Below are 24,607 nucleotides of genomic sequence, written 5' to 3' on the forward strand. Positions count from 1 at the left end.
AAAGAGAGACCATGTGTGCATGTGTAAAATATATACCCAGCAGAAAATAAGAACATCAATTTCATTTTTAAATAAAGGCATAAATAAAAAAGGAAACTGAATCCAGCAGTTGATGAAACGAATAATTTAGCAGAGCTTCTCCTCAAAATACAAGTAGTTCATTTTAAGCTCATAACGTTCTTGAGAGTTCTAAATTAGTTAATACATGTAAATACTTTAGAACTACGACTGGCACATAAACATTTAGTAAATGCTAGTTAGCGCTCTTATTATTACATGATGTGATTATAGAGAAATCAGAAAATACATATCAATAGCAATTATTATCAACAATCCCACTACTTCAAAGCTACGTCTCTCACAGGGTGATAGAAACCATGCTGATATGACAAAAATGTGATCTAAAGTCTTCTTAAATTTTTAAACTGCTTTTTATGCTATACCGTAAACCCACTTTCAGACCCAGAAATATAAACACAGACCTGTGAGCGTACCATATAGGTCACCCAATCAGCTCTCAACCAATACCCAATATCGTGGCATCCCTACTCTTCAATCACTGACCCCCAAGGCCACGCAATCATTAGCCTCAAAGACCTCCCAGGCAATCCCACAGCCCTTCACCACCTACCCCACGGATCACACTCCCAGCAAGCTCTGTTGAGTCTCAGTCACTCAGACACCGTTGTCCCATCACTAACTCCCACAACCTTGTCACTTACACCAACAACTCCCTCACTCACCCTCACACTTATTAACCCCCACAGGCTTCCTGATGACTGGTCAGATTCTCCCCACATACTGTCTCCCCAGTTGTCGAAACCTATTTTGTCCCCAGTCAGCCTCATGGCTCCCCAGTTGCAGCCAAATGTCAACTAATCTGTGACCTCCACCCCCAAGCTTCCAAATCGTTCATCCCATAGTTCTCCGGTCACTAGTCTCTTTCTCTCTCTCTCTCTCTTTTTAAAAAGCAAGCTCTATGCCCAACGTGGGGCTCAAACTCAGGACCCTAAGATCAAGCATCCCAGCTCTACCGACTGGGTAGAGCCAGCCAGGCGCCCAAGGACTCTTGCAATGATCGACGCCAGGGCCTCCCCAATCACTCAATCATCCCTAGTAGTCCCGAGTTCCTCGCCCACCAGGCACCCGAATCCTGTTCTCTGATTCCCCAGTCATTGATGTAAACGGACATCCTACACTCACTTCCGCAGGAGCCTATAGTTCCTGACACGCACAGCACCCCCAGGCCCCCACTGGCCTCCAAACCACTCATCCCTAAGGCTCAGTAACAAGTTAATGAGAAAAATCCTCCTCCAGTAATGTCCCCCCACTCGCAGAGCTCTCGTAAGCCCCAGCAATCCGCAAGGCGGTCACCCCACAGACACTCAACTTCGTGGTCCCTCCAATCAGCAAATTCCACTTGCCCCTCACTAACCCCACCAGGCACCCCATCTCTGCCCTTGACGGCTGCCCCGATCGCTGCAGGCACCCCAAGTCCAGATCTCTGACGTCCACATTCCAGGCAGCTTCAGGCCAACTCAGCCTGCGGGGCCCCGCCACTCACCCCCAATGCAGACCCCCAAACGCGGCCCTAACAGGTGCACGAGCGCTCACCGCGGCCGCACTCACGGAAGACCCAGTCCGCTGTCGCCGCCTGTCCCGCCAGCCCTCAGCACGACAGGCTCCGGTTCCTCACCCGACCCCACTCGCCGACCCCCGCAGGCCCCTCAGCAGTCCTCCGCACTCGTCCGCTCCGGCGGCCGCGCTCCAAACCGCAGGACCCCCAGCGAGCGGCGTCCAGCGACCCCTCCCCGGAACCCTCCGCCCCTCGGCCGCCCCCAAGATCCGATCTCAACGGACCGCCCCAGAGCGGCCCCGAACACTGCAGCCACCGGCGGAACTCGCGCCGGGGTCACCACGGGCCCGCAGGGACACCGAGGTCGCCCCCGCGCCGCCCCCGCCCCCTCCCGCTGGGGCCGTGCCACCGAGAGGCTCCCGGCTGACCGCGCAGAACTACATTTCCCAGAGTGCCGCTCGCCCCAGAACTACATCTCCCAGAGGGCTCTGCGGCGCGCCTCGCCTTAAGCCCCCCGGCTTTCCGAGAGTCGGGGGGTGCGGGGAAGGCGCTCTGGGGTGCGCGCAGCATAACAAATGCTGGAGTTCCTTCCCTCGGAAGACCTCCCAGCAAGACAGAAGCATGCAGTTTAGCATCAAACTCAGGTACTGATGAGAGCAGGGCCTGTGCTGGGGGCGGAGGGTATCACCAGCTCAGTGGGTGAGCCTGCCCCCCTGGATCTCGGACTTGCGAGTTCAGGCCCCATGTTGGGTGTAGAGATTACTTAAAAATAAAATCATAAAAAGAAAGCAAACAAAAGGACAGGAAAGGCATCCAAGGACAACTGCGTCTCCTGTGGGCGGAGCACCAGACAAGGTTGGGGGTCCAGGCCTCCATCTGCAGGGCCAGACGCTGCCCATGTGTTTAATGGGGATTCCGAGTGGGCGACACCGGACACAGAAGGTACAGGGTGGATGTGAGTACACCTCACAGAGTGCCCCACCTCCACTTTCCTTGCAAGCTGTGCTCGTGGTATAAACTGTCTGTATCCTACTCATTTAAGCTTCAAGGGATGAGGGGAATCTCCGGTTTAGTTTGTAAGAGAGCGGGCCGTTTTTCTTCTGCACAGACCCCAGACCCCAGACCCCAGCTAGGTGAACCAACGGCCAGGCAGAGCACGGACTCTTAGCACCGCCTACAACTGAATGGAGAGGTGCTTTTCTCCTTACGTTTCACGTGTGGGAAACTGGCGAGGGCTCAGATTTGGTCTGGGATACCTAGCTGAATGGAAGCTAGAGTTCACGGTCACCAAAGATCACACTCACACATATTAATTCGTTTAACAGTTTACTCAGTAAACATAGAGGTACAGAGATTTCCTTTTCAAATACAGCAGAGAGAAGTGGGCAATAGGTGTGAGCTCGCACAGCTCCCCATGGCGCACCAGTCAGTGGAAACACGCCAGCAGCTCACAGACACAAAAAGGACAGCAGCCCCACGTTTTCCCTTAGCTGTCTGCCCCATCCTTGTACGTGAGTACTGCCAGCCCAGACCGCAGGTGTTATCACCTGACACATTCTGCTCGGTGCAAACATATACCATAGTAAGTATCTATAACTCGCTCATGCGCTTAGGGCTGCCCTGTGATCACCACGGTTTGCAGAGAAACCCACACGACCATTTTGATGGCTGCAGTGGTAGCAAGTCCATGATCTAAATGCTCCCTTAACATGACCAGTCTCTTACATACGCTAGAAATTAATCTGCTTCCCCGTCTTCTTGTGAATCTGAGCTCGATATGTTTTTAAATAAATTTTAATGATAGGAATGATAGCAATGCTTTAAATGAAAACTTCAAATTACAAACGTCACTTCATTTGCATTCTCTCTTCGTCTTACCAGTGACGGCTTCCATAGCTACACTCTCTGTCGTGCACTTCCCATGACGTAGGTGTTGTAAGATACCCGAGTATAATGACTTAGGTGTTCAGTAAAGTTGGTGTGCCCTCGCTTAATCTTAGCATTCTGAAAGTAACAGTCTCTATGACAAGATGTCAAGACTACCTGGATACAACGAGTAATGACTCATCTAAATTGCAAAGACCCCACAAAGGAATTAAACAACAATCAGACAGCATCACCAGATCCAGATGGGGAACCGTGTGACTGAGTTACTTGTCATGCTTGTAAGCTGGTCATGAGATGTTCCACTGCTGCTTCGAAGCCGCAGACAGACATCATCGGACAGTTTTCTAAGTTGAGAGTGAGCATGGCCTTTCCCTTCGCTATGTGACAAATACAGGGGCCTGGGGAGAGTTGTGCTGGTGGAAACCATTTTGCTGTCACAGGCCTATTACAGAGAAACCGTTACAGGTAGCTGTCACAGTGCTGTATTCCAATTATGTCCACGCCCTGAAACACTGCTTTCATTGGCTAGCTAATTCCTTAAAGACAGGACCAGACAAATACACAAGTTTATTGGCACAGACTACATTGTGAAGGGTGTCTTTCGGGGTTATACAAAATGGAAGGCCTCCACGAAAAGCTCCTTCAAAATGCACATTGAAATGCAAACCCACCTGGAGAGAAAATGCAGCTGTGTAGCCTGATGGCAATTACTTCCCTTCAAAAGCGGTCCGGGGACCCAGACAAAAGGACCGGGTGAGAGAGGGTAAAGAAAGGTGAAATTACTAAGAGGCCTCTGAAAAATGACAGCGGGTGGGGCTCCCGCGCTGGGGCTCATTGGTCATCTACTTCAACACAACGACTCTGACTTCACCAGACTGTACGGTGTTGGTCATGGGCACTGGTGTGGAGCCTTCAGAGAGACTGTGGCAGCTCTGACTACTAACCTAGAAATCTTGTTCATGGGTTACAGATTATGTGGATTACACAGAAAAGCAGCAGAATATGGAATGAGGTATGTGTGCAAAGCAGTGTTTTTAAAGGGATTCTGGGACCTAGGAGGCATCATTCCTTTCTGCCTCACTCAGGACCTGGTTTTCTTTTTTCTTGTCCACACATAGTGAACACAAATGCTGATGTGTTTTGTAAATTGCTTGGCTAATCCAGAAGTAGCATAAGACTTCATAAACGTTCTGGTTTCTATTACTAAAGAAGGGTTACGTAGCAGATTTTAATCTGTGGAGCCTTTTACATGTGCAGCAAAACAACACAACACAAAGAACTTTGTTACTTGTTATAATTTCCACTGAACTGTTCAGAAACAATGAGAAAATACTGATGTTTAGTGTGGGAAATCTCGACAGATGTCAGTCTGAGCCCCACGAGGCACTCAAAATGTTGTTAAATGCTCATCCTTCAACACGGCACAGAAAACAAATGGTACACTCAGAATGTTAACTCAAGAACATTTAATAGAGGGACTATTTACAGATACGTGTTCAGAAATAAGGACACCAAGCAGGCATGGCGAAGGCTCTGAAGAGCAAGGACAGGGAGGTGTGCACTGAGGCCGGAGGGTCTACAGCCCCAGAGGAGGGCTGCCCAGCGGGAGCTGGAGCCAGACAGGCACACACCGTGCCAAGACCAAGGTCCAGTGGGGGGGGGGGGGGGGCGGGCAGGAATAAAGGTTCTAGCCTCTGTCCTCCCACATTCACACCTCAGCGGAAACCCCAGTGGGCAGCCCCTGGGGTGCAGAGCAGGGGAAGGGGGGCAAGTGGGGGCGACCAGCACGAACGCAGGTCCATCACACGTGCAAGTCTACTGTGTAGCTGCCACATAGGCCAGGTCACCCTGAGCCCTGGGGAAGCAGGTTTCTGACTCCGACGCTGCGGTCTACTTAACTGTTTTGGAAGACCCATCCCTAACCGTTGTTGTCGTCACACACTTTACTTCTAAATAGATCGTAACTCACAATACATTGTCACTGTTTGGCTTTAAGCAACTGATCTCCTTTTTAAAAGATTTTAAAACGAGGACAAAGATCTTTTATATTTACCCACATAGTCACCATTCCCAGAACTCTTCATTTCTTCCTAGGATTTCCACCCAGGATTATTTTCCGGCTGCTCCCAAACTTACTTTAATGTTTCCCGAAGGAAGGCCTACAGCTAATCAATTCTCATTCATTTTGTTTTTCTGAAAAAGTCTCTTTTTTTGCTTTCATTTTTGAAAGATGTTTTGGATGCGTAACAGACAAATGCCAGGTTGCAGGGGTTTTATTTTTTCCCTCAGAAATGCAAAGTCGTCGCTCACTGTATCGTCCTGTGGCCAGAGTGGTCTCTGTCCAGGAGCGCGCTGCCTTTCCCCAGGCGCTTTACAACCTTTCTCCATCCATCTGAGTAGCAGGACTTTCTTTATGTATCTTGTTTGGGTTCTTTGAACTGCTTGAATATGCGGAGTGACACTTTTCATCCCATGTGTAACAATTCCAGCCGTTATTTATTCAGATACTTTGTTATTTCTCTTCCCACCCTCTCCGTCTAGGACTCTGCTCCCACTGCAGCGGACCCCTCTCTTCCAGGCTTTTTTTCTCGTGTACATCAGTTGGACAGTTTTTATTCTTATTTAAATTCATCTATTTTTCTTCTTCTATGTCTCATCTGTTCTGAATTCCACCCAGAGCTGGGTTTTTTGGTGTTTTTAAAATGTTCAGATACTGCTGTGTTCATCATCCTGAGAAGTCCCACTTGGGGTTTTTAAAATACACCATCCACTTGAAGTCTTGTCACGATCATGTTTTCCTCTGTATTCATAAAATCTGCTTGAACACCCTGAAGCAAACTGCTTCAGTCTCTTCTCTTTCTCCTGATTCATTTTGTCCTGGTTACAAGTCGTATTCTTGTAGCTTCTTTGCACATCTGGTAAGTTTTTGGATGCCGGACATTGTGGGTCCAAAGCAGCTTTCGATCTAGGATTAGTCACTTCACAAGATCATAGTCTGCTGGGAATCCTACCTGATGCCCCACGTGTTCAAAGTTGTTTCCACTCTAGCTGGTGGGAACTTTATTCCCAGCCCGGCACTGATTTCTGGGAACGGTTCAGCCTCCCGCTTCTGGCACGACTTTTCCTTTCACACACATGCAAATCAGCACTGAGCCAAAAGACTCAGGGGACTCCTTGTAGATCTCTGCAGCCCTCGTTGGAAGGCTCCCTCCTCTCCAGTACTCTTCCCTGCAAATTCTAGCTACTGTGGCCTCCCCAAATGCCACGTCAGCAGCTCTCTTTGACAAGACCACATGTGTTCCCGTCCCTCAACGGCAGCCTGGGAGCTGCCACCAGGCGCTAGGCTGGGCTGTTGTGGGGTCACCTCACTCTGTCCACCTTCTCCCAGGGATCACAAACTTCTGCTTGCCATAGGTCTCAAAACTATTCTTTCACATACATTTTACAGTTTCTAGCTGTTGAACGCAGGGGAGTTAATCTGGTCCTTGCCAAACCACCAAAGCAGAAAGCAGAAGTCTTCACGCTTAAAACACATCTACCATTTAAAAATAACTTTCATAACATCTTATATACAACAAACGCAACGTTATAGAATTCTTTCAATAGGATCATGCTTATCAAAACTCTTCACATTAGGACTTCTCCATACTGAAATCTCTAATTCATTCTATTCAGTATTTCCTTCGAGTATGTATTCTCTAGTATACTGTGAATTATCCTTTCCTGATGAAACCTCTCATTTGCTTTTTACAGCAGTTCAGTTTCTCCTCGAGTGTAGGTCCTCTAACAATGAGCTGTCACTTCTGACTACAAGGGTCTGTACTACCACAATATTGATAAGACTTCCACATTAACGTGTTACAAGCTGTGTGTTCTGGGAGAAGGCTGTCTTTCACTGTCTACTTAAACAAATTCCCTGCTCTCTGAATTGTTGGGTGAGACTTGCCTTCCCAGTGCACTGACGGGGTTCCTCCCGTGTGTGTGTCCTCGGACGCGTCAGAAGGCATGACGTCTGACGGCAGATTTTCCACGCTCACAGCACTCACATGGTTTCTAGAGTACGTGAGTCCTCTGATGAATCATGAGCTGTGACTTCNAGGCAGTCCCACACTCACTGCACCCATAGTATTTATCTCCTGTATGAATTCTCTGATGCCTCATGAGGTGAGACTTTCTAGTGAAAGACTTCCCACATTCGCCACATTTATAGGGTCTCTCTCCTGTGTGAATCCTCTGATGGATGATGAGCTGTGCCTTCTCAAAGAAGGCTTTTGCACACTCGCTGCATCCATACGTTTTCTCTCCTGTGTGATTTCTCTGATGCTTAATGAGCTGCACTTTCTGAACAAAGGCTTTCCCACACTCACTGCATTCATAGGGTTTCTCCCCTGTATGAATTCTCTGATGCCTGAGAAGCTGTGGCTTCCAGGCAAAAGCTTTCCTACACTCACTACATTCGAAGGGTTTCTCTCCAGTATGGGTTCTCTGGTGGTGAATGAGGCTTGACTTCTCACTGAAGGTCTTCCCACACTCTATGCACTCATAGGGCTTCTCCCCTGTGTGTGTCCTCTGGTGTGAAATCAGGCTTGACTTCTGGGTGAAGGCCTTCCCACACTCGCTGCATTCATACGGTTTCTCTCCAGTGTGAGTTCTCTGATGTGTTAGGAGCTGTGACTTCCCAAAGAAGGTTTTTCCACATTCAACACATGCATAGGGTTTCTCCCCTAAGTGAGTCTTCTGATGTCTGATTAGCTCTGACTTCTTAAAGAATGCTTCTTCACAATCCCTGCACTGATAGTTCTTCTCTCCCGTGTGAGTTATTTGGTGCTTGATAAGCTGTGGTTTTCTGATGAAGGCTTCCCCACACTCGCTGCACTCATAGGGCTTCTCCCCTGTGTGGATTCTCTGATGCCTGATGAGCAGCGAGTTCCTGCTGAAGGCTTTTGTGCACTCGTTACATGCATACGGTTTCTTCCCTGTGTGAGTCCTCTGATGAGTAATCAGCTGTGACTTCCAGAAGAAGGCTTTCCCACAATCACTGCACTTATAGGGCTTCTCCCCTGTGTGAGTTCTCTGATGAGTAATAAGCTTTAACTTCTGGGAGAAGGCTTTCCCACAGTCACTGCAGCCAAAGGGCTTCTCTACTGTGTGGGTTCTCTGATGTCTCTTAAGCTGCGACTTCCTGCTGAAGGCTTTCCCGCATTCGCTGCATCCGTAGGGCTTCTCTCCTGTGTGCGTCCGCTGGTGTAAAATGAGCAAGGACTTCCTACTGAAAGCTTTTTGACATTCACCGCACCCATATGGTTTTTCCCCTGAATGAGTCCTTTGATGAATAGTGAGCAGTGACTTCTGGGAGAAGGCTTTCCCACATTCGCTGCATCCATAGGGCTTCTCTCCCGTGTGCGTCCGCTGGTGTATGATGAGCTGTGATTTCTTACTGAAAACGTTGCCGCACTCCATGCATAAATGGACTCCTTTGTACGTTCTATGCTTTGCAATGGGCCACGACCCTGTCCTGCTAGCCTTCCTACATTTACTGCAATCACAGTATGGCATTCCACCATGGGTTCTATCGGTTTTGATATACAATAAATATTTCTTATTGAGCTCATCAAGTTTCTTTCTTCCACGGTTATTTTTTGGAATAAGAAACTCAAAAGGATGTTTCAAACTTTTTTCACCTGTGCCACATTTATGGGGTCTCACTCCTAAATGAACAAAGTTAATGCTTGAATGAAATATTTTCCTAAAAACATCATATTCATGGCCTCTCTCCATACTTCTAAGCTTGTCTTGATTATCCTGGTGCCACATTTTGAGACAGTTATCTAGCCAGACTTCTAAAAAGGAAAAAAATGAATCATACTGTGTAAATCTCCTAATGATTATACTCATTGAATAAAACTGAAATGGAACCTAGGATCCCAATTAAAACAAAACAAATATAAGGTCTCCCATATATAAGCTACTTATTGGACATTAGAAATTTTGACAGACACCATATATTAACTAACTGGAATTGAAATAAAAATTTAAAAAAATTTTTTAACAGAAATGAAAACATTTACAAGTTACAAATGTTTAGAAATATGAACTTTTAAATGAGAAAAGATGAAATACACTCAAGGAGCAGTGATCATGAGCAATTTATGCTCAAATACTGGAGTGATTAACTTCCTTATGCAACAACAATCTGATTATCTGCTGTATGTCCAGAGGGAAGACCGCGGGTGCGCACCCCCGCGTCAGAGGGCTCGCGATACAGCAGACACTATCAAGAACCAGCCCACAAAACAGCAAGACTGGTATACACTGTTCAGTGCTGCGAAGGAAGAAACACTGAATACAGAGCGAATACAGGATATCAAGCTTTCATCCAAGAGATGAGAAACATTAGGCTCCTGTACGATCGCTACATTTAAAGAACACTCTCATTCAAGGCTGTCACCTGAATCAGACTTAACATCAAGGCTATTTCTTGATAGCCGCATCAACGGTTTTATTTAGTTTTTTTTTGACATTTTAACTGAATCTGTAATCTATATAATGAATCTACATGTAATCCTACCCATGAAAATCATTCCAAACCGCAGGAACTCTTTGCATAACACGTGAGGACAGACTCTTTGTTAGCCAGTAAGTACAACTGTTTGTGATTTCCACAACATGATCATTTATTGGACACTTTATAGTGAAGGTTAGTTACTTTACGATATTCTTTGCTAGTAACTATGAGGAACATTCCCAGGAGGTTCCCTGCAAGTCAAAAGATTTGGCAAGACCTCAGATATAAGGCAACCACTTCTTTTCTACAGGATTTTTTTTTTTTTTTTTTTTTTGGTGTGTGTGGGAGACTTATCTAATTCTCAGACATATAAGAATTTCAGAAAAAGGACCAACTAGAGCTGCTGATACAGAGAATAAAAGGACTCAATGTTTTGAGCTTAAGAGAGTAGAGGTATTAACACTATTCACCGAGATGAAAAAGACTGAGAAAAAGTCTGGAGATTGAAAGCAAGAGTCATATGTGGACATGGAAGTGTGAAGTCCACCTGAAGAGTTCATAAAACATGGTTTCATGAAATCTGAGTGAAGAAATGAAAACTTTAAATTAAAATTAAAACAAGAAATAAAATTAATATGTATACAAGTTAATAAATAATATAAAATAATATTCAAATAGTTCAACTGCATCAAAAAATATTTAAGAAATAAAAAGTCTTGGGGCGCCTGGGGGGGCTCAGTCGGTTGAGCGTCTGACTCTTGTTTTTGGCTCAGGTCATGATCTCAGGGTCCTGGGATCTGACCCTGTGTCAGGCTCTGTGCTCAGCAGGGATTCCGCTTGGGATTCCGTTTCTCCCTCTCTCTCCCTCTGCACCCCACCCCCCTCTCACTCTGAAAAGAAAAAAAAAAAAAAAGAAGAGAAAAGAAAAAGGAAGAAACAAAAATCTTGTCATTTTGGAAAATGAGTGAGTTGTCTCTTACTGGTATGATGCAGGGCAGGCACAGGTGAACCCATTTCTCTCTGTTATACTCTAGTCCACACTGCCTGCATTTCACTTTAGTTTTCAAACTAATATTCCTACTTCCAGCCTTGCTCCCTCCCAATTCTAGTTTCCAGAGAGCCAGTGAGCTTTAGAAAATGTGATCAGGCTTTTTACCCCCTTGCTGAAAAAAAACCTTTGATAAATGCGAGCTTTTACCATGGCTCCCACACCCTGGCATGCCCCAGTCTTTACCAACCTCTCTGACTTCCTTGCACACGCTCTTGCTCACTGCTGCTCAGCCACTCTGAATTCCTTCCCATCCCTTTGATCCCAAAGGCCTCTTCTGCCTCAGGACCTTTGCAATGGCTGTTCCTTTTATTTGGCATGCTCTTCCCAGCTTTCGGCATGGCTCATTCAAGTGTAAAGATCATTTCAAGGGCATCCTCACAATATCCTGTTTATTTCCTTCACAGTACTTATCAAATAGGTAATCACCTTACTTCTGTGTCCCCCACTAGAATGTGGATCGTGGGGTTTTATTTCTCACTGATGTACCTCCAATGCGTGCACAGAGCAAATCCTCATACACGTGGGATAAACACTGTGCACTCGCAACTGGACTTCTAAAGCAGCTCCTTTCTGTAGCATTAATCTTGATAAATAACTTCGCATTTTAATACAAATGCTTTCTGTTCAAATACTGAATTATTGAATAAATATAGTTCTCCATTTTCTTCTACGTTAAAATTCTCTGCTTCTGCTCTTTCATGACTCTCACTCAATTCCTCTCATTCCACAGAATAGCGATCGTTGTAAATTAACGGGTGAACACAAAATCCGTCTTCACAGACAGTATTTTCTACGGTACACGCCCAGACCTAATCATCCATGTGAATGGGACCCAGACATCTATCATTTGAAGTGTTTCATAAGGTGAGCTGAGACACATGCTTAGATGAGAACCTCTGCACTAAAGAATAATCAAGAAAGGTTCTGCCTTACCTGGCCCCACAACACTCAATTAATGAAACATTTAATAATTACACGTCATAAATTCTACAGGGAAAAGAGAAGAATAAGTTACTTGCCATCTTAATATGTGGGGGGAAATCGTTCAGACCTAATTGGTGAAAAGTTCCAGCTAATGCCTGACCAGGGCCAGGGCTCCTATAATACAACACTAAGGGGGCAGAGAGTTCAGAAAGGCACTGGAGGTGAAAAGGGCTCAAAAGAGGCATAGTGACTACATGGGAAAAGGATACGATAATCAAAGGCTCACGTGCAGACAGAAATGTATGAACATGTGGAGAAACAAACTAGTTCTAACGGAGTTTCACCCTGACTTCTGGGCACAGAAATTAAAAAGAAAAAACAAAAAAATGGGTAAGATGTTGCCATACCATGAGGTTCTTCAACATAAATGTGTAAAATACCACACAGCACATGGGGTTTAAACCCAGTGGACTCTGTGATGGGTTAACGAGAAGGTGAACATCAAGGCACTGAAACGCACCCCAGGAGGTGACCGCAAATGGCTCAGTCTGCACAGAGGAGGGAGAGGAAGAGCTCCTCACCAGGCTCACGGTATTCGGTTTTTATCCTATATGCATGGATTCGCCTTCTACTCTCTACGGGCTTAAAACAGAAATCCGACAAATTAGAGGGAGAAAAGAAAACTAATAAAGGACTCAGTCGGTGTCCCTGCAACGGGAGAAAGCTATGAACTCTTCAGGAGGAGGAAGGAAGCCCACCCCTGCAGGGTGGGAGTGCAGGACAGAAGGAAGGGAGCCGAGGAGGCTGGGAAGAGGATCCTTGCCCCAGAAAGCAAGGTCCTAAATGCTGGCCACCAGCTTGTGCTGCTGTATAGGGAAGGGGGTACGTGCCATCACCAGCTCCGTGCAATGAGGACACGTCGTGATGTGGAGACCAGGACAGAGAGCACATTAAAATGCAGGAAGAATTCAGGTCACCAGTCCTGAGCCAACTCTAAAGACTGAGGAATGTCAAAAAGTTTTACAAATAACATTTCAAAATAACTTTTCAGAACATTATGAACGACCTATCATCAGAAACCTGTGATTCAGCTTACACTGTATGCCCCTGATGACCTCTCACCTGAAAAACTCTGACTTAGAACTTGCTCGTCTATTATCCACGGCTCTTCTTGCTCCAGCTTGAAAATCGCATCAGGTTTGATAATCTGATAACCTGTTAATTGGAAACAAAGACAACCGGGACCTAATTCCTTGGGCTGATGGACTCTCAAATATGAAGAATATTTACTATGAAGGCTATAAAACAAAGCAAGTGAACCAAAATCTTTCAATTGGGTATAGAAATCAAAGAACCTTTGACATCTGAAACTTAAACCCAAAATCAGTGAACATCTTAGAGGCCCCACAGTTACGGGATACATACTACTTACATATGAATGTTCTTACCCAAGAAGACGAGGTTGCTATAGTTCTCCAACATCACGTCTCTGTACAAGCTCTTTTGAGTAGGATTAAGCAGCTGCCACTCCTCCGACGTGAAGTCCACAGCCACATCCTCAAACGAGATCTGGAAAAGCGAATCACTGTTAAGCCTGAAGCGGTACTCATGGCGGGATACAGGCTTTCTTCTCCAGCATGGGAGGCAGCCTCGCCCACCTCTAACTCCTGGTATCCGAGTTGGTGTCCCGCTCCCCTCCTGAACGTGCGCTGGCCTTACTGACTCACATCCATGGAGATTATTCCTCTGTCTTGGGAGCCCTGTCTTGCTCTCTCGGGGGGAATCCAGCTGCCACGCTGTGAGGCAGTCCTGTGGAGACGCCCAGGTCGCGAGGCACCGAGGCCCGCCAACTCTCCCCATGACTAAGCCTGGAAGGGGATCATCTCTCTACTGCACCCTGGAAGGACCAGAGCCCGGCCTAATGTCTTCGTTACAGGGCCGTGTGAGACCCTGGAAGGGAACCAGATGTAAGCGCAGCTGGCAAACTTCTAACCCAGAGAAACGTGAGAGAAACATTTGTGTTGTTAGCCACTGAGGTTTGGGTAACTTGTTACACAGCAATTGATAACTCATACAATATCCTAATCTTGCATTATACTTTGAGAGAAACAAAAATGTTATTAGTTTATTTATCACTTTGAATTCACTCATGTATCCATCCACCTATTCATTAAGTAAGAAATTGGAATACGTTGTGTTTAAATAAGCACAGTGCTTCTCAGAGAAGGTGCCACTGGTATGTGAGGACAATTCTTAGCCGAGCCCCATGCAGTGTCAACCTTCAGCATCCCTGGCACCTGCTAACTGACAGTCCTATTTTCCGGTCACTGTCAAAACCAAAACCACATCTATCCATCTCCAACACTCTCCTCCCTCCGCGTCTGCACCCACGTAGTAACAATAAGCTAGCTCCTCCACATATCTTCTGGAACACATAGATGGAGTAGCGAGAACTCCCCAAACATGAAAGGTCCCAGAGATACAAAGATGAGTAGAATAAAAATCATGTTCTTAAAACTCTTCAGTCTTTTCAGGCCAGGAAAGAAGGTGTTACAGAGGCCATGAAACAAGTACACAGAGGATATGGCGGCAAAAGGCAAAGGAACTACAAAGTGAAAACAATGTGGAAAAAGAACACTGTTGCGAGATTCACCTTACCTGAGTTCACGACTTCCTATAAAGCCACAGTAATTAAGACAAGCTAGTGTGAGTCAAAGGATAAATACATTGACGAATGGAACAGAACAGACGGCTTACAATTAGACCCCACTAAGTATGCTCAATTGACTTTTGACAAAAGGATTCCATGAAGAAAGGAGTTTTTTCAACAAGTGGTGCTAGAACGATTGTATACCCATAAGCAAAAGAATAACCCTCAACCCACACTTCATACCCTATATAAAAATTAATTCAAAATGGATCACAGACCTAAATGGAAAACATAAAACTAGAAAAGCTCTAGGAAAAAACCTGCACGATCCTGAGTTTGGCAGTATGTTTTTAGACACAACACTGAAACCAAGGTCAACTTAAGAAAAATCAATGAAATGAACTTTTTCAAAATTAAAAATTTTTTCTATGTGAAAGACACTGTTAAGAGAAAGAAAAGACAAGGCATGGACTATGAGAAAATATTTGAAAATCACTCATCTGACAGAACACTTGTATCCAGAATAAAGAATTCTTGACACTCAACAATAAGAAAACAATACAATTAAAAAATGGGCATCTCTTGAAGCAAGGGAAATATAAGCAAAAATGAACTATTGGGACTTCAGAGAAATAAAAACCTTCTGCAAAGCAAAGGAAACAATCACCAAAACTAAAAGGCAACCTACAGAATGGGAGAAGATATTTGCAAGTGACATATCTGATAGAGGGTGAGTATCTAAAATATGTAAAGAACTGATACAACTCAACACCCCAAAAAACAAATAGTCTAATTTAAAAACGGGCGGAAGACAGGAACAGACGTTTCCCCAAAGACGACATCCGGATGGCCAACAGACCATGAAAAGATGCTCAACATCACTCAGCATCAGGGAAACGGAGATCAAACCACAATGAGATAGCACCTCTCACCTGTCCGAACGGCTCACATCATCAAGACAAGAAACAGCAGGTGTTGGTGAGGATGTGCAGAAAGGGGAGCCCTCGTGCACTGCTGGTGGGAGTGCAAGCTGCTGCAGCCGCTCTGGAAAACTGTGGAGGGCCCTCAGAAAGTTGAAAATACAACGACCCTACGACCCAGCAGTTGCACTACTGGTATTTACCCAAAGATACAAACACGCTAATTCGAAGGCATACATGCACCCCCATGTTTACAGCAGCGTTATCCGTAACGGCCAAGATACGGAAGCAGCCGAGTGTCCGTGATGATGGCTGGATAAAGATGCGGTCACGTACGATGGAGTATTACTCAGCCACGGCAAAGAATGAATCTTGCCATTTGCAGCAACATGGATGCACCCAGAGGGTATCGCGCTGAGTGAGGTCGGAGAAAGACCAATTCACACGATCTCACTCCTGTGTGGAATTGTAGGAACAAAACAGGCCAAGGAAAGAAAGAATCAATCCAAGAAAGACTCTTAAGTACAGAGAACACATGGTTCGCAGAGGGGAGGGGGGCGGGGAGGAGTGAACCAGGGGCAGGGGATTAGGCCTACACTTACTGCGAGGGGCACGGAAGGATGTGTGCAAGTGTTGACTGACTACACGGCACGCCTGAAGCTAATACAACACTGCATGTTAACGACACTGGCATTAAAATGAACAAAACCCCCTTATTTAAAAAACAAACAAGAAAGATGAGCAAAAGATCTAGGGGTGCCTGGGTGGCGCAGTCGTTAAGCGTCTGCCTTCGGCTCAGGGCGTGATCCCAGCACTCTGGGATCGAGCCCCGCGTCAGGCTCCTCCACTGGGAGCCTGCTTCTCCCTCTCCCACTCCCCCTGCTTGTGTTCCCGCTCTCCCTGGCTGTCTATCTCTCTGTCAAATAAATAAATATAAAAAAAAAAAATCTAAAACACACTTCACCAAAGGAGATATACAGATAAAAACTAAACATGAAAAGATGTTCAGCATCTGTCACCAGGGAAATCGTGAGACGTTACTACATATCCGTTAGAATTGCTAAAGTTAATTTAAAAAACCCACATACAGAGTGATGAGTGCAGGCGAGGATGCACAGCAGTAGCTCTCACGCACGGCCCAGCGACCTTGGGAGAGGTTCTGGCAGCTTCCATAAAGCTAGATGCAGAGTTACCACACGGCCCAGCACTCCTGCTCCCACATACCTGCCCGGGTACACTGAAAATGTCTGCTCACCTCATGATTTCTGTTCAAACCTGTACGCAGATGAACCAACTGCTACAAACCGGGAGCAACCGCCATGTCCTTCCAAAGGGAAAGGGCGAGCAAGCTGCTGTGTCCGTACGACGGGACACTGGTCAGTGACTCAGCAGTAAAAGGAACGGACTGCTGGTTCAAACGTGGATGAATCTCAGAGATGAGTGAAAAAGCCGGTATGGAAAGGGCGTACGCTGATGATTCCAGCCGCCAGCACTGCAGGAAAGGCAGAACCGCGGCGAGAGAGCAGGGTGGGATGCGTGAAGGCCGGACTCGGGGAATGTCTCTGGAGACCTGGAACCGTTCCAAGTCCTGACTGTGATGCTGACTACGTGAATTTATACACGTCTGAAAACTCAGGCTCCTGGTTAAAAACCAGGATTTTCCAGGCCCAACCATAGGCACACCGTAGGCTTTACCCAACTGGTCTCCCAGGGGAGGCTGCCCTCCCCACACTGATGTGGCACCATGGGCTCCCGAGGACTGGTATTCTGGTCCTCCCTATTGAATGTGCTGTTGGTGCGGACTTACCGCCTATGTACACTCTGGCCAGCCTTCGCCCCCAAGCCCAGACAGCAGCGGCCACGGCCAGGGCCGTGACAGCGTCAGCTCTAGCTCGTGCCCCAGGCGAGCCGCAGACTGGCAGGTAAAACGAGCTCTCCTGCCGGATGACACATTTGGATACAAGTAAGTTCTGCTCCTAAAATGCTTGATTTATTTTTTAAGGTTTTGGTTATTTAATTGAGAGAGAGAGAGAGAGAGAGAGCGCACGCGTGCATGAGTGGGGGGAGCACGAGAGGCAGAGGGAGAAGCAGACTTCCCCGAGCAGGGAGCCCGAGCACGGCTGATCCCAAGACCCTTGTATCGTCACCTGAGCCGAAGTCGGACGCTTCACCAAATGAGCCACCCAGGCACCCATAGCTAGCCAATTCTTAAACATGATGAATCTTTCCGGTTAAATTACATAATATTTGTCCTTCTCGCATACAATCTTTCCAAAGGGTCTGGATGAAAACAGGAGATGAACTTTTAAAAAGTTCTGATTACTAATTGGGACACACTGATACTAACAACAGAAAAACAAAAACAAAATAAACCTAGCACCTGGGGGAGCACAGGGTTGGAGAAGGACACAAATGATCTTTGTTTTTTGGACTTGTTCCTAAAAGCTTTCCCCTCCTACTGGAAAAAACAAAAACCGAAAGAAACAACTCTCAATGCTCCCTTTCCAAGCTCCTGGGAATAATCTGGATTCAGACTGACTGCTGAGCCAAAGAAGCCTTCCTGATGGGCCGACGGGGAGACGGCTCCTGCACTTTCCAGGCCAAACGTGCCCAGATGTTGCCCACATCTAACAAAGTGTGGGTTAATAACCTGAGGTCATGGACAGACAAAGAGATTTGGAAAGAAATGCCCCAAGCAGTCCCTCTAAAACCACATTATTCAGACTGGACTAAAAACCCCAGGGCAGAAGGGCCCACACTGGGGGCCATGTTAACCTAGCTGTGGACTAAAGCAGGCCCCGCTGAGGGTCCCCTCTGTAATTTGTTTCCAGGAGAACCATGTGTCCTTTGGGATTGCGCTTCTGATGTGTGTACCCCAACCGTCGTGACATTCTCCGTTTCCTAAGTCAAAAAAGTAAAAAGAGCTAAAGGTAGATAGCCCCATGCCCAGCTAATAGAACCAAAAACATTTCTACCTACAATGTATCAAAATTCCAACTGAGGGAATATTTATGGGGGCCATTTGAAGGTTTTGTAATGATGATTTCTGCCAGATGACTTAGGTTTCTTTCCCACAACTAGAATATAGGTAAGACGGGTGGTCTAGGCCCACTGGTTCGGTCCCGTAACAGACTTTTTGTGCTCTGAATTTTACTTGAGATTCACGGCCTTCGTTTGCACTGAGGAACTCTGTAAGAAATAGCACTGGAAATACGTTCATTTATTGCAGGGTTTATGTATCATAGGGCCGCTATTTAGGACTTTGTCCATTCTATCATACACATAAATCGCTATCCAAATGCTTTCGTTCTAAGCAATCATCAGCAAAGGTTTCTTTCTACTAAGTAGCAGAGGAAAGCACATACTACTGTTCCTTCCCTTCCCACCTCCACTTCTGGGAATATCTGAGGACAGCCTGCAGCTCACCTCCGGCAACGAAGGACCTTATTTCCTATATATCCGTGCTGCGACTTTAAGCCTTTTGTATGATTCCATAATCCACCTTGTTCTCTGACACCTTCTTTCCCGAGTTTATGTTTTCTAATTATGACTTAAATGTATTTGGAGCTTTCCCGTAAGCCTTGTCACGCCTACAGAAAAATACTGTTGGAGAACAAAGAACTCACCTGTGACTTGATCATTTTCTGCGGCTTGGAAAATCAGCTCTGTTCTATGGCTCCTCTCTGTCCTGATGCTCTGGAGAGAGGCCTCTGGTCAAATGTCTGTAAACCGAGAGGGCACCCCTAGTCCCGAGGCTTCTTCTTTCTTATCTCAAATGAGTTTTCTTGTTCCTCAGTCATGGCCTGGAGATGCAGTGGGAATTTTATTTTAGATGATGTCATGAATCTGGGAGCCTAATTTGGGTTCTCTCTTACTGGGAAATCAAAGAACTCGAACAGGGCTGGGGGTAAGAAGCAGGATGCAAGGGGCGCCTGGGTGGTGCAGTTGTTAAGTGTCTGCCTTCGGCTCAGGGCGTGATCCCGGCGTTCTGGGATCAAGCCCCACGTCAGGCTCCTCCGCTGGGAGCCTGCTTCTTCCTCTCCCACCCCCCCCTGCTTGTGTTCCCTCTTTCACTGGCTGTCTCTCTCTCTGTCAAATAAATAAATAAAGTCTTTAAAAAAAAAAAAAAAGCAGGATGCAAGAGGAGCCCCTGATAAGTCTGCACAGGGCCAGGTGTGCACCACGCTACACTCTGCAGCCCCGGCTCCCGCCTGTACATGCCAGATTCAAGCCCCTCGCCTCAGCAGTTCAGCCAAATCCCCCCAATGGAGCATCACCACACCAAGATGCTCCCCAGAAACAGAACCTTGGCTCACTCATTCTGCAGCAGTATTTTCTGGGAGCCCTGAAATGAAATCACTGCTACAGGTGCTGTAGACTAAGATGCAATTCATTTTTTTTTATCAAGCTATTTCTTTTTTAAAGATTTTATTTATTTATTGGACAGAGAGAGGCACAGTGAGAGAGGGAACACCAGCAGGGGGAGTGGGAGAGGGAGAAGCAGGCTTCCCGCTAAGCAGGGAGCCCGATGCGGGGCTCAATCCCAGAACCCCGGGATCATGACCTGAGCTGAAGGCAGACGCTTAACGACTGAGCCCCCCAGGCGCCCCTATCAAGCTATTTTTTAAAAAAGATTTTATTTATTTATCTGAGAGAGACAGTGAGCAAGAGAGAGCACAAGTCAGGGAAGAGGCACAGGGACAAGCAGACTCCGCGCAGAGCAGGGAGCCTGACTCGGGGCTCCGCTGAAGGCAGACGCTGCACCATCTGAGCCCCCCAGGCACCCCAAGATGCAGCTCATTTCTAAGCAGGATGGGAAGCAGAAGATGGATCTTAGATCGAGATGATGAAGTAACTTGGGGTGTTGGCTCTCTACTCCAAAATCAGCCCAGGAGCAAAAGGAAAGCCTCGATCAGAGGAGCCAACAGAAACGGTGAAAAGAAGAGAGGTGCTGGGGAGATTCGTGTGTGGGTTTGTGTCCTTCCCTCAGAAGCCAGCAGGAACAGCCAGGGTGTAATGGAGGCAGATCAAAATCCCTGATGAGTGAAGGGCTGCCCTTCCTCATCTCCCACCCCCTTCCATGCCCCAAGGACACTGCTCCAGTCTGCTTCTTTCTGAGGCGCTCTGATCCCTGACCAGAGGAGACGCCTGAAAGGGTGGTGGGACACAGGGCTGTCCAGTGGTTCCACAGGGTCCACAGTGTTGGCCCTGGTGCCCCTTCCCTGCCCTTCCCAGAGCATGCAGGAGAGCAGCTAACACCTCTAGGGGATTCTGAGCTCAGAGGCCAGTAAGAACACATAAAATAAAAATAAGAAAAAAAAATTAATCATGCAAAAAAAGGAGACTCCCCTGACTGCTATTCAAAAAGCACTTACTTCAGAAACCCTGTAACCGTACATTCTTCCTCTGCCCCTTCGAAAGGTGTGTAAATCTTTTCTAAAAGCTAATAAGCCTTGTCTGGTTTACCACCCAAAATGTCTTTCTTAAGGACCTGGGAGCTATCTCTTTGATGTCATCCAGGAAGACAGGCCCCTATTTCCCAATCTCAGGGAGGGCAGGACCCTAACCAAGTGCCTGACTTCAGCACCTGGTTCCCAGGTGTAAAACCACCTCCTACCACAAAGATATGAGAAGGCTATGTTTCCTTCGGACAAATGCAAAAGGCTAACACAATGGCCGCCCCAACTGCCAGGAAAAGGTAGTATGAACTATGTGAAATTATCATTTATCTTGAGAACGAGTGTGTAATGGGTTGTAGCTGCCTGGCTACAAAGAAGAGTGAGATTTCGTTCTGTCTCTGCAATGTCGTCAGCAGGCTGCCTGCAAAGCTCACTGCATTCTTGTTTCAAGTTTACTTTTTATGCAACAATAAAGCTGTTTTTTTCTTCCGATTTTGTGAAGAGATTTATGGGTTGGCAGATTTGGATTTTAATATTTCCCCAAGAGGCCAAACAACCAGATAATTGAGCACAACTGCTGTTTTAAAAACTGTTTAAGAAACTGTGAACTACATAACTGATATCTTAGGCAGAACTATTGGAAAAAATAAAACCAAGATTTCAGCTAAGTATAATAAACAAAAAACACTAACTCTTCATGCATACACATACTTACACCCTGAATTCCTTCACTGCTCATGGACCAGGTCCCTTACACTCAACCACAGAGGAGACGAGAGCCAGGGACTTCACAGGCATGACATTGCACAGAGATGTTATTTCCTTCCTAAGAATATACCTGAAAAGAAATGTCCAAAAATCACAGTGCCCAGTCAACTTGGGGACAAGAGGGACAAATTCCACCTCACAGCAATCTTGCTGACGGAGATTTGTCCAGCACCGGTGGTCTGCACCTGGGGTCCAGGACGGGCTGCTGAGCACCGTAAGCTGCTGGCACTCTGCACACAGGCTGACAGGCTAGTGAGGAAGACCGAACGTGGTGGACAGGTCAGTGGGCACCTTTCCAGAAAATAAGCTGAAAGAGAGGGTATGGTACCTGTAGAAGACGGATAGCAAGAGCTCTCTGTGTAAAGGCACTGTTCCATTCAAGCACAGGGGAGGGGGTCTCTAACGTCCCAGCGGATATAGAGAAAAGTCAGCCACAAATGAAGAGAGAAAATTATGCCTGGATGTTAGCCAACTGCCAGGTTCTGCCCCAGGGCAGCTAACAAGAGCAGGGCCAGAACACCACCCTCTCGAGGCACTTACAACCCACCCCAAGTTGGGCCGAGGGCTGGAAACAGATGAGACAAGGCTGCCCTCAACACCACATGCTCGGGAACCCTAGGTGGCTCAACAGCAAAGCCCACTCTCCTGCAGACAGTGAGCAGGAAGCAGAAGGCCGTGGGAAGACCACGCCCACCACGGAGCTCTATGCTCAGAGGGCTGGAGCTAGACAGAGCTGAAGGTGCTTCAGGGATGGAGGAGGGCACCAGGACTAAGCCAGCAAGGGGTAGGATCCTGTCCAACGGGGTCACTGAGAACTTTTAAATAAGGAAATGTTCCAGTAAAAGGAGCCATCACAAACCAACAACATGATGTGCTGGGTGAGAAGAACCAAAGAACAAAAATGAGTATGTCATTCAACAGAAGTCACTATGTAAGAGTCTTGCCTGAGCCAGTGCGTGACCAACACTCATTGGGACCCACCCAGACCCACAAACACAACTCACACAGGTCCTATCATCAAAGATGGCTTCAATCACACAAAAGCCCCCCCGGAATGACTGAAGCCCCCTGCCATCCCAGCCCATGGACGGAACTTCAGCACTCAGAGACTCCCACTTACCCACACTGACCACCCGAGAATTCTCCAGCCCCTCATTCACTGACTGCAACAGAGCCCTCACAAGTCTCCAGACCACACAGCCACCGAGCGCCACAACCCCACTATCCTCCCCCCACTTGCCCCTCATCCCACCAGGACCCTGACTGCTGACTTTACAGGCTGTCCCTCCAGGACCTTCAGTTACACATACACATTCCCAGTGACTCCTCCAGCAAAGCCCCTATCATCAACCCCCAAGTGACACAGAAGTGCATCCATTAATGAAATCCAAAGTCTTTCCACAGCCCCGCCCCATCAGATATCCACAGGACCTTGATTCCTGATCATTCCAGGCTCTTCCTCACCCAGCCCAAGCACCAGCCATGGTCAGCCCCTCATCACTGACTCCCACAGGCTTCTCAACACTGACGCCATGAAACCCATCACTGGATCCCCCACACTCCCACCCAATAATCTTGACAGAGTCTATTCTATTCGTTGACTAGAAGTGGAGTCAGTGAAATCCTAAACTCGGAGTCCCAAAGAACCCCCACAGAATCCCAACTCCTTCCTACCCATCGACTCACCCTAAAAGTGCCCCAGTCACTGTTCTCACAGAGCGCCCTCAAGCTTGCTAGCCCCCATCACCACACTCAAGGGATGCCCAATCTGTAATGCCCTAACCATTCACTTCCGTGATACCTCGTTTTCTAATCTACCCCATGCTCACCCACCACTGACACCCTACACCCTCCTAACCATCACCCGAAAGGGCTCTGCATGAACACGGACAGGCTGGTTCGTCCAATTCCCACCCCCACTGTCTGCTTATTCACACCCCCAACAGGCCACCCTTCGCCGCCCCTCCAGGGCCCTTGTCAAACCCACGCGTTTTGTCCTGATTGATTGGCGGGAACGACAGTCCAGCCAGCCGCAGATGAGGCACAGGATGAGATCTGGAGGACTGGTATCTGGCCTTGTCACAGGCCAACAAGGGGGCACGTGTTACGGGGTCATCCAGGCGAGGGGGTTCTCTGAAGGGAGCTCTTCCCGGGAACACACGAGGGGGGAGACATTTCTCAACCTTCTTGCGGCCCGCGAGCCCAGGGCTCAGGTGAACTCCAACACTGTCACGAACCGACAGTCCTTCCAGTAAATGAAACCCTCGGTCTACCAGTCCTGAGCCCTCGAACGCCCCCCCCCGAACAGACCCCCCACAAAGGCCTTACCACTTGCCAACTCAAAGGCACGTCGATCACCGGTCACCAGAGTCCCGGTTCCTCCCGCAAAGCCACCCCAAGCTGCACCCCCGATGGCACACTCACCCTCCCCCACACTCCGGAGGGCGGCCTCCAGGGGCTCCCGCACCCCCATCCCGGCCAAGCCCTCCAGTCTAGGCCTAACCCTGAGCCCCACGCCCCGCCCCGGCCGGCCGGGAACCGGCGCCTGCGCCGCGGGGCCGTCTCCTCCCCCTACCCCGCATTCTCATCTCACCCGGTTCCGGAGCCAGTTCGCGCGTGCGCCGGGGTCACCGCGGGGCCCGCACGGACACCGAGGCCGCCCCAGGGCAGCAGTCTCGCCGCCCCGCCCCCCGCCGCACACACCCTCCCGCTCCGGCCCGCAGCGCCGGGACTCACGCGGCCTACCGCGGAAGAGCGCGCGCGGAACTACATTTCCCAGAGTGCCGCTCGCCCCAGAACTACATCTCCCAGGGGGCTCTGCGGCGCGCCTCTTCGAAAGGCAGATCCGCGGTTTCCGGCTGAAAGCCTCTCGGCGCTGCGTGGGGTTCCTGCTTCTGGACGGGCGATGGAGTCTTCGCTGCCCAAGA

The 24,607-nt window shown here is 47.8% G+C and overlaps 2 protein-coding genes across 4 annotated transcripts in view; both read right to left on the minus strand.

Moving 5' to 3' along the window:
- The window catches only part of LOC103678882 (zinc finger protein 84-like), an 8,667-nt gene extending 6,837 nt beyond the window's left edge, over nt 1-1,830 (minus strand). Inside the window, exon 1 of the mRNA XM_040620086.1 lies at nt 1,615-1,830. The gene's annotated coding sequence lies outside the window, so the exon portion shown is untranslated. The remainder of the gene's footprint in view (nt 1-1,614) is intronic.
- A 3,084-nt stretch (nt 1,831-4,914) lies between these two features.
- ZNF605 (zinc finger protein 605) lies at nt 4,915-24,427 on the minus strand. Of its 3 annotated transcripts, XM_040620087.1 has the most exons (6): nt 24,009-24,243; nt 21,628-21,750; nt 19,140-19,316; nt 13,392-13,512; nt 13,066-13,158; nt 4,915-9,303 (listed from the first exon to the last, which is right to left on the minus strand). In XM_040620087.1, the coding sequence occupies exons 3-6, from the start codon at nt 19,152-19,154 to the stop codon at nt 7,517-7,519; spliced, it is 2,016 nt and encodes a 671-aa protein (XP_040476021.1). In that variant the 5' UTR covers nt 19,155-19,316; nt 21,628-21,750; nt 24,009-24,243; the 3' UTR covers nt 4,915-7,516. The 3 variants fall into 3 exon arrangements, 1 of the variants encoding a protein (XP_040476021.1); XR_005831781.1 differs by lacking the exons at nt 4,915-9,303; nt 24,009-24,243 and adding an exon at nt 24,274-24,427 and having other exon boundaries at nt 12,154-13,158; XR_005831782.1 differs by lacking the exons at nt 4,915-9,303; nt 19,140-19,316; nt 21,628-21,750 and having other exon boundaries at nt 12,154-13,158; nt 24,009-24,227.
- Between the last annotated feature and the right edge of the window lie 180 nt (nt 24,428-24,607).

The sequence above is a fragment of the Ursus maritimus genome, unplaced genomic scaffold (genome assembly GCF_017311325.1).
Source record: "Ursus maritimus isolate PB19 unplaced genomic scaffold, ASM1731132v1 scaffold_33, whole genome shotgun sequence".
NCBI classification, from domain to species: domain Eukaryota; kingdom Metazoa; phylum Chordata; class Mammalia; order Carnivora; family Ursidae; genus Ursus; species Ursus maritimus.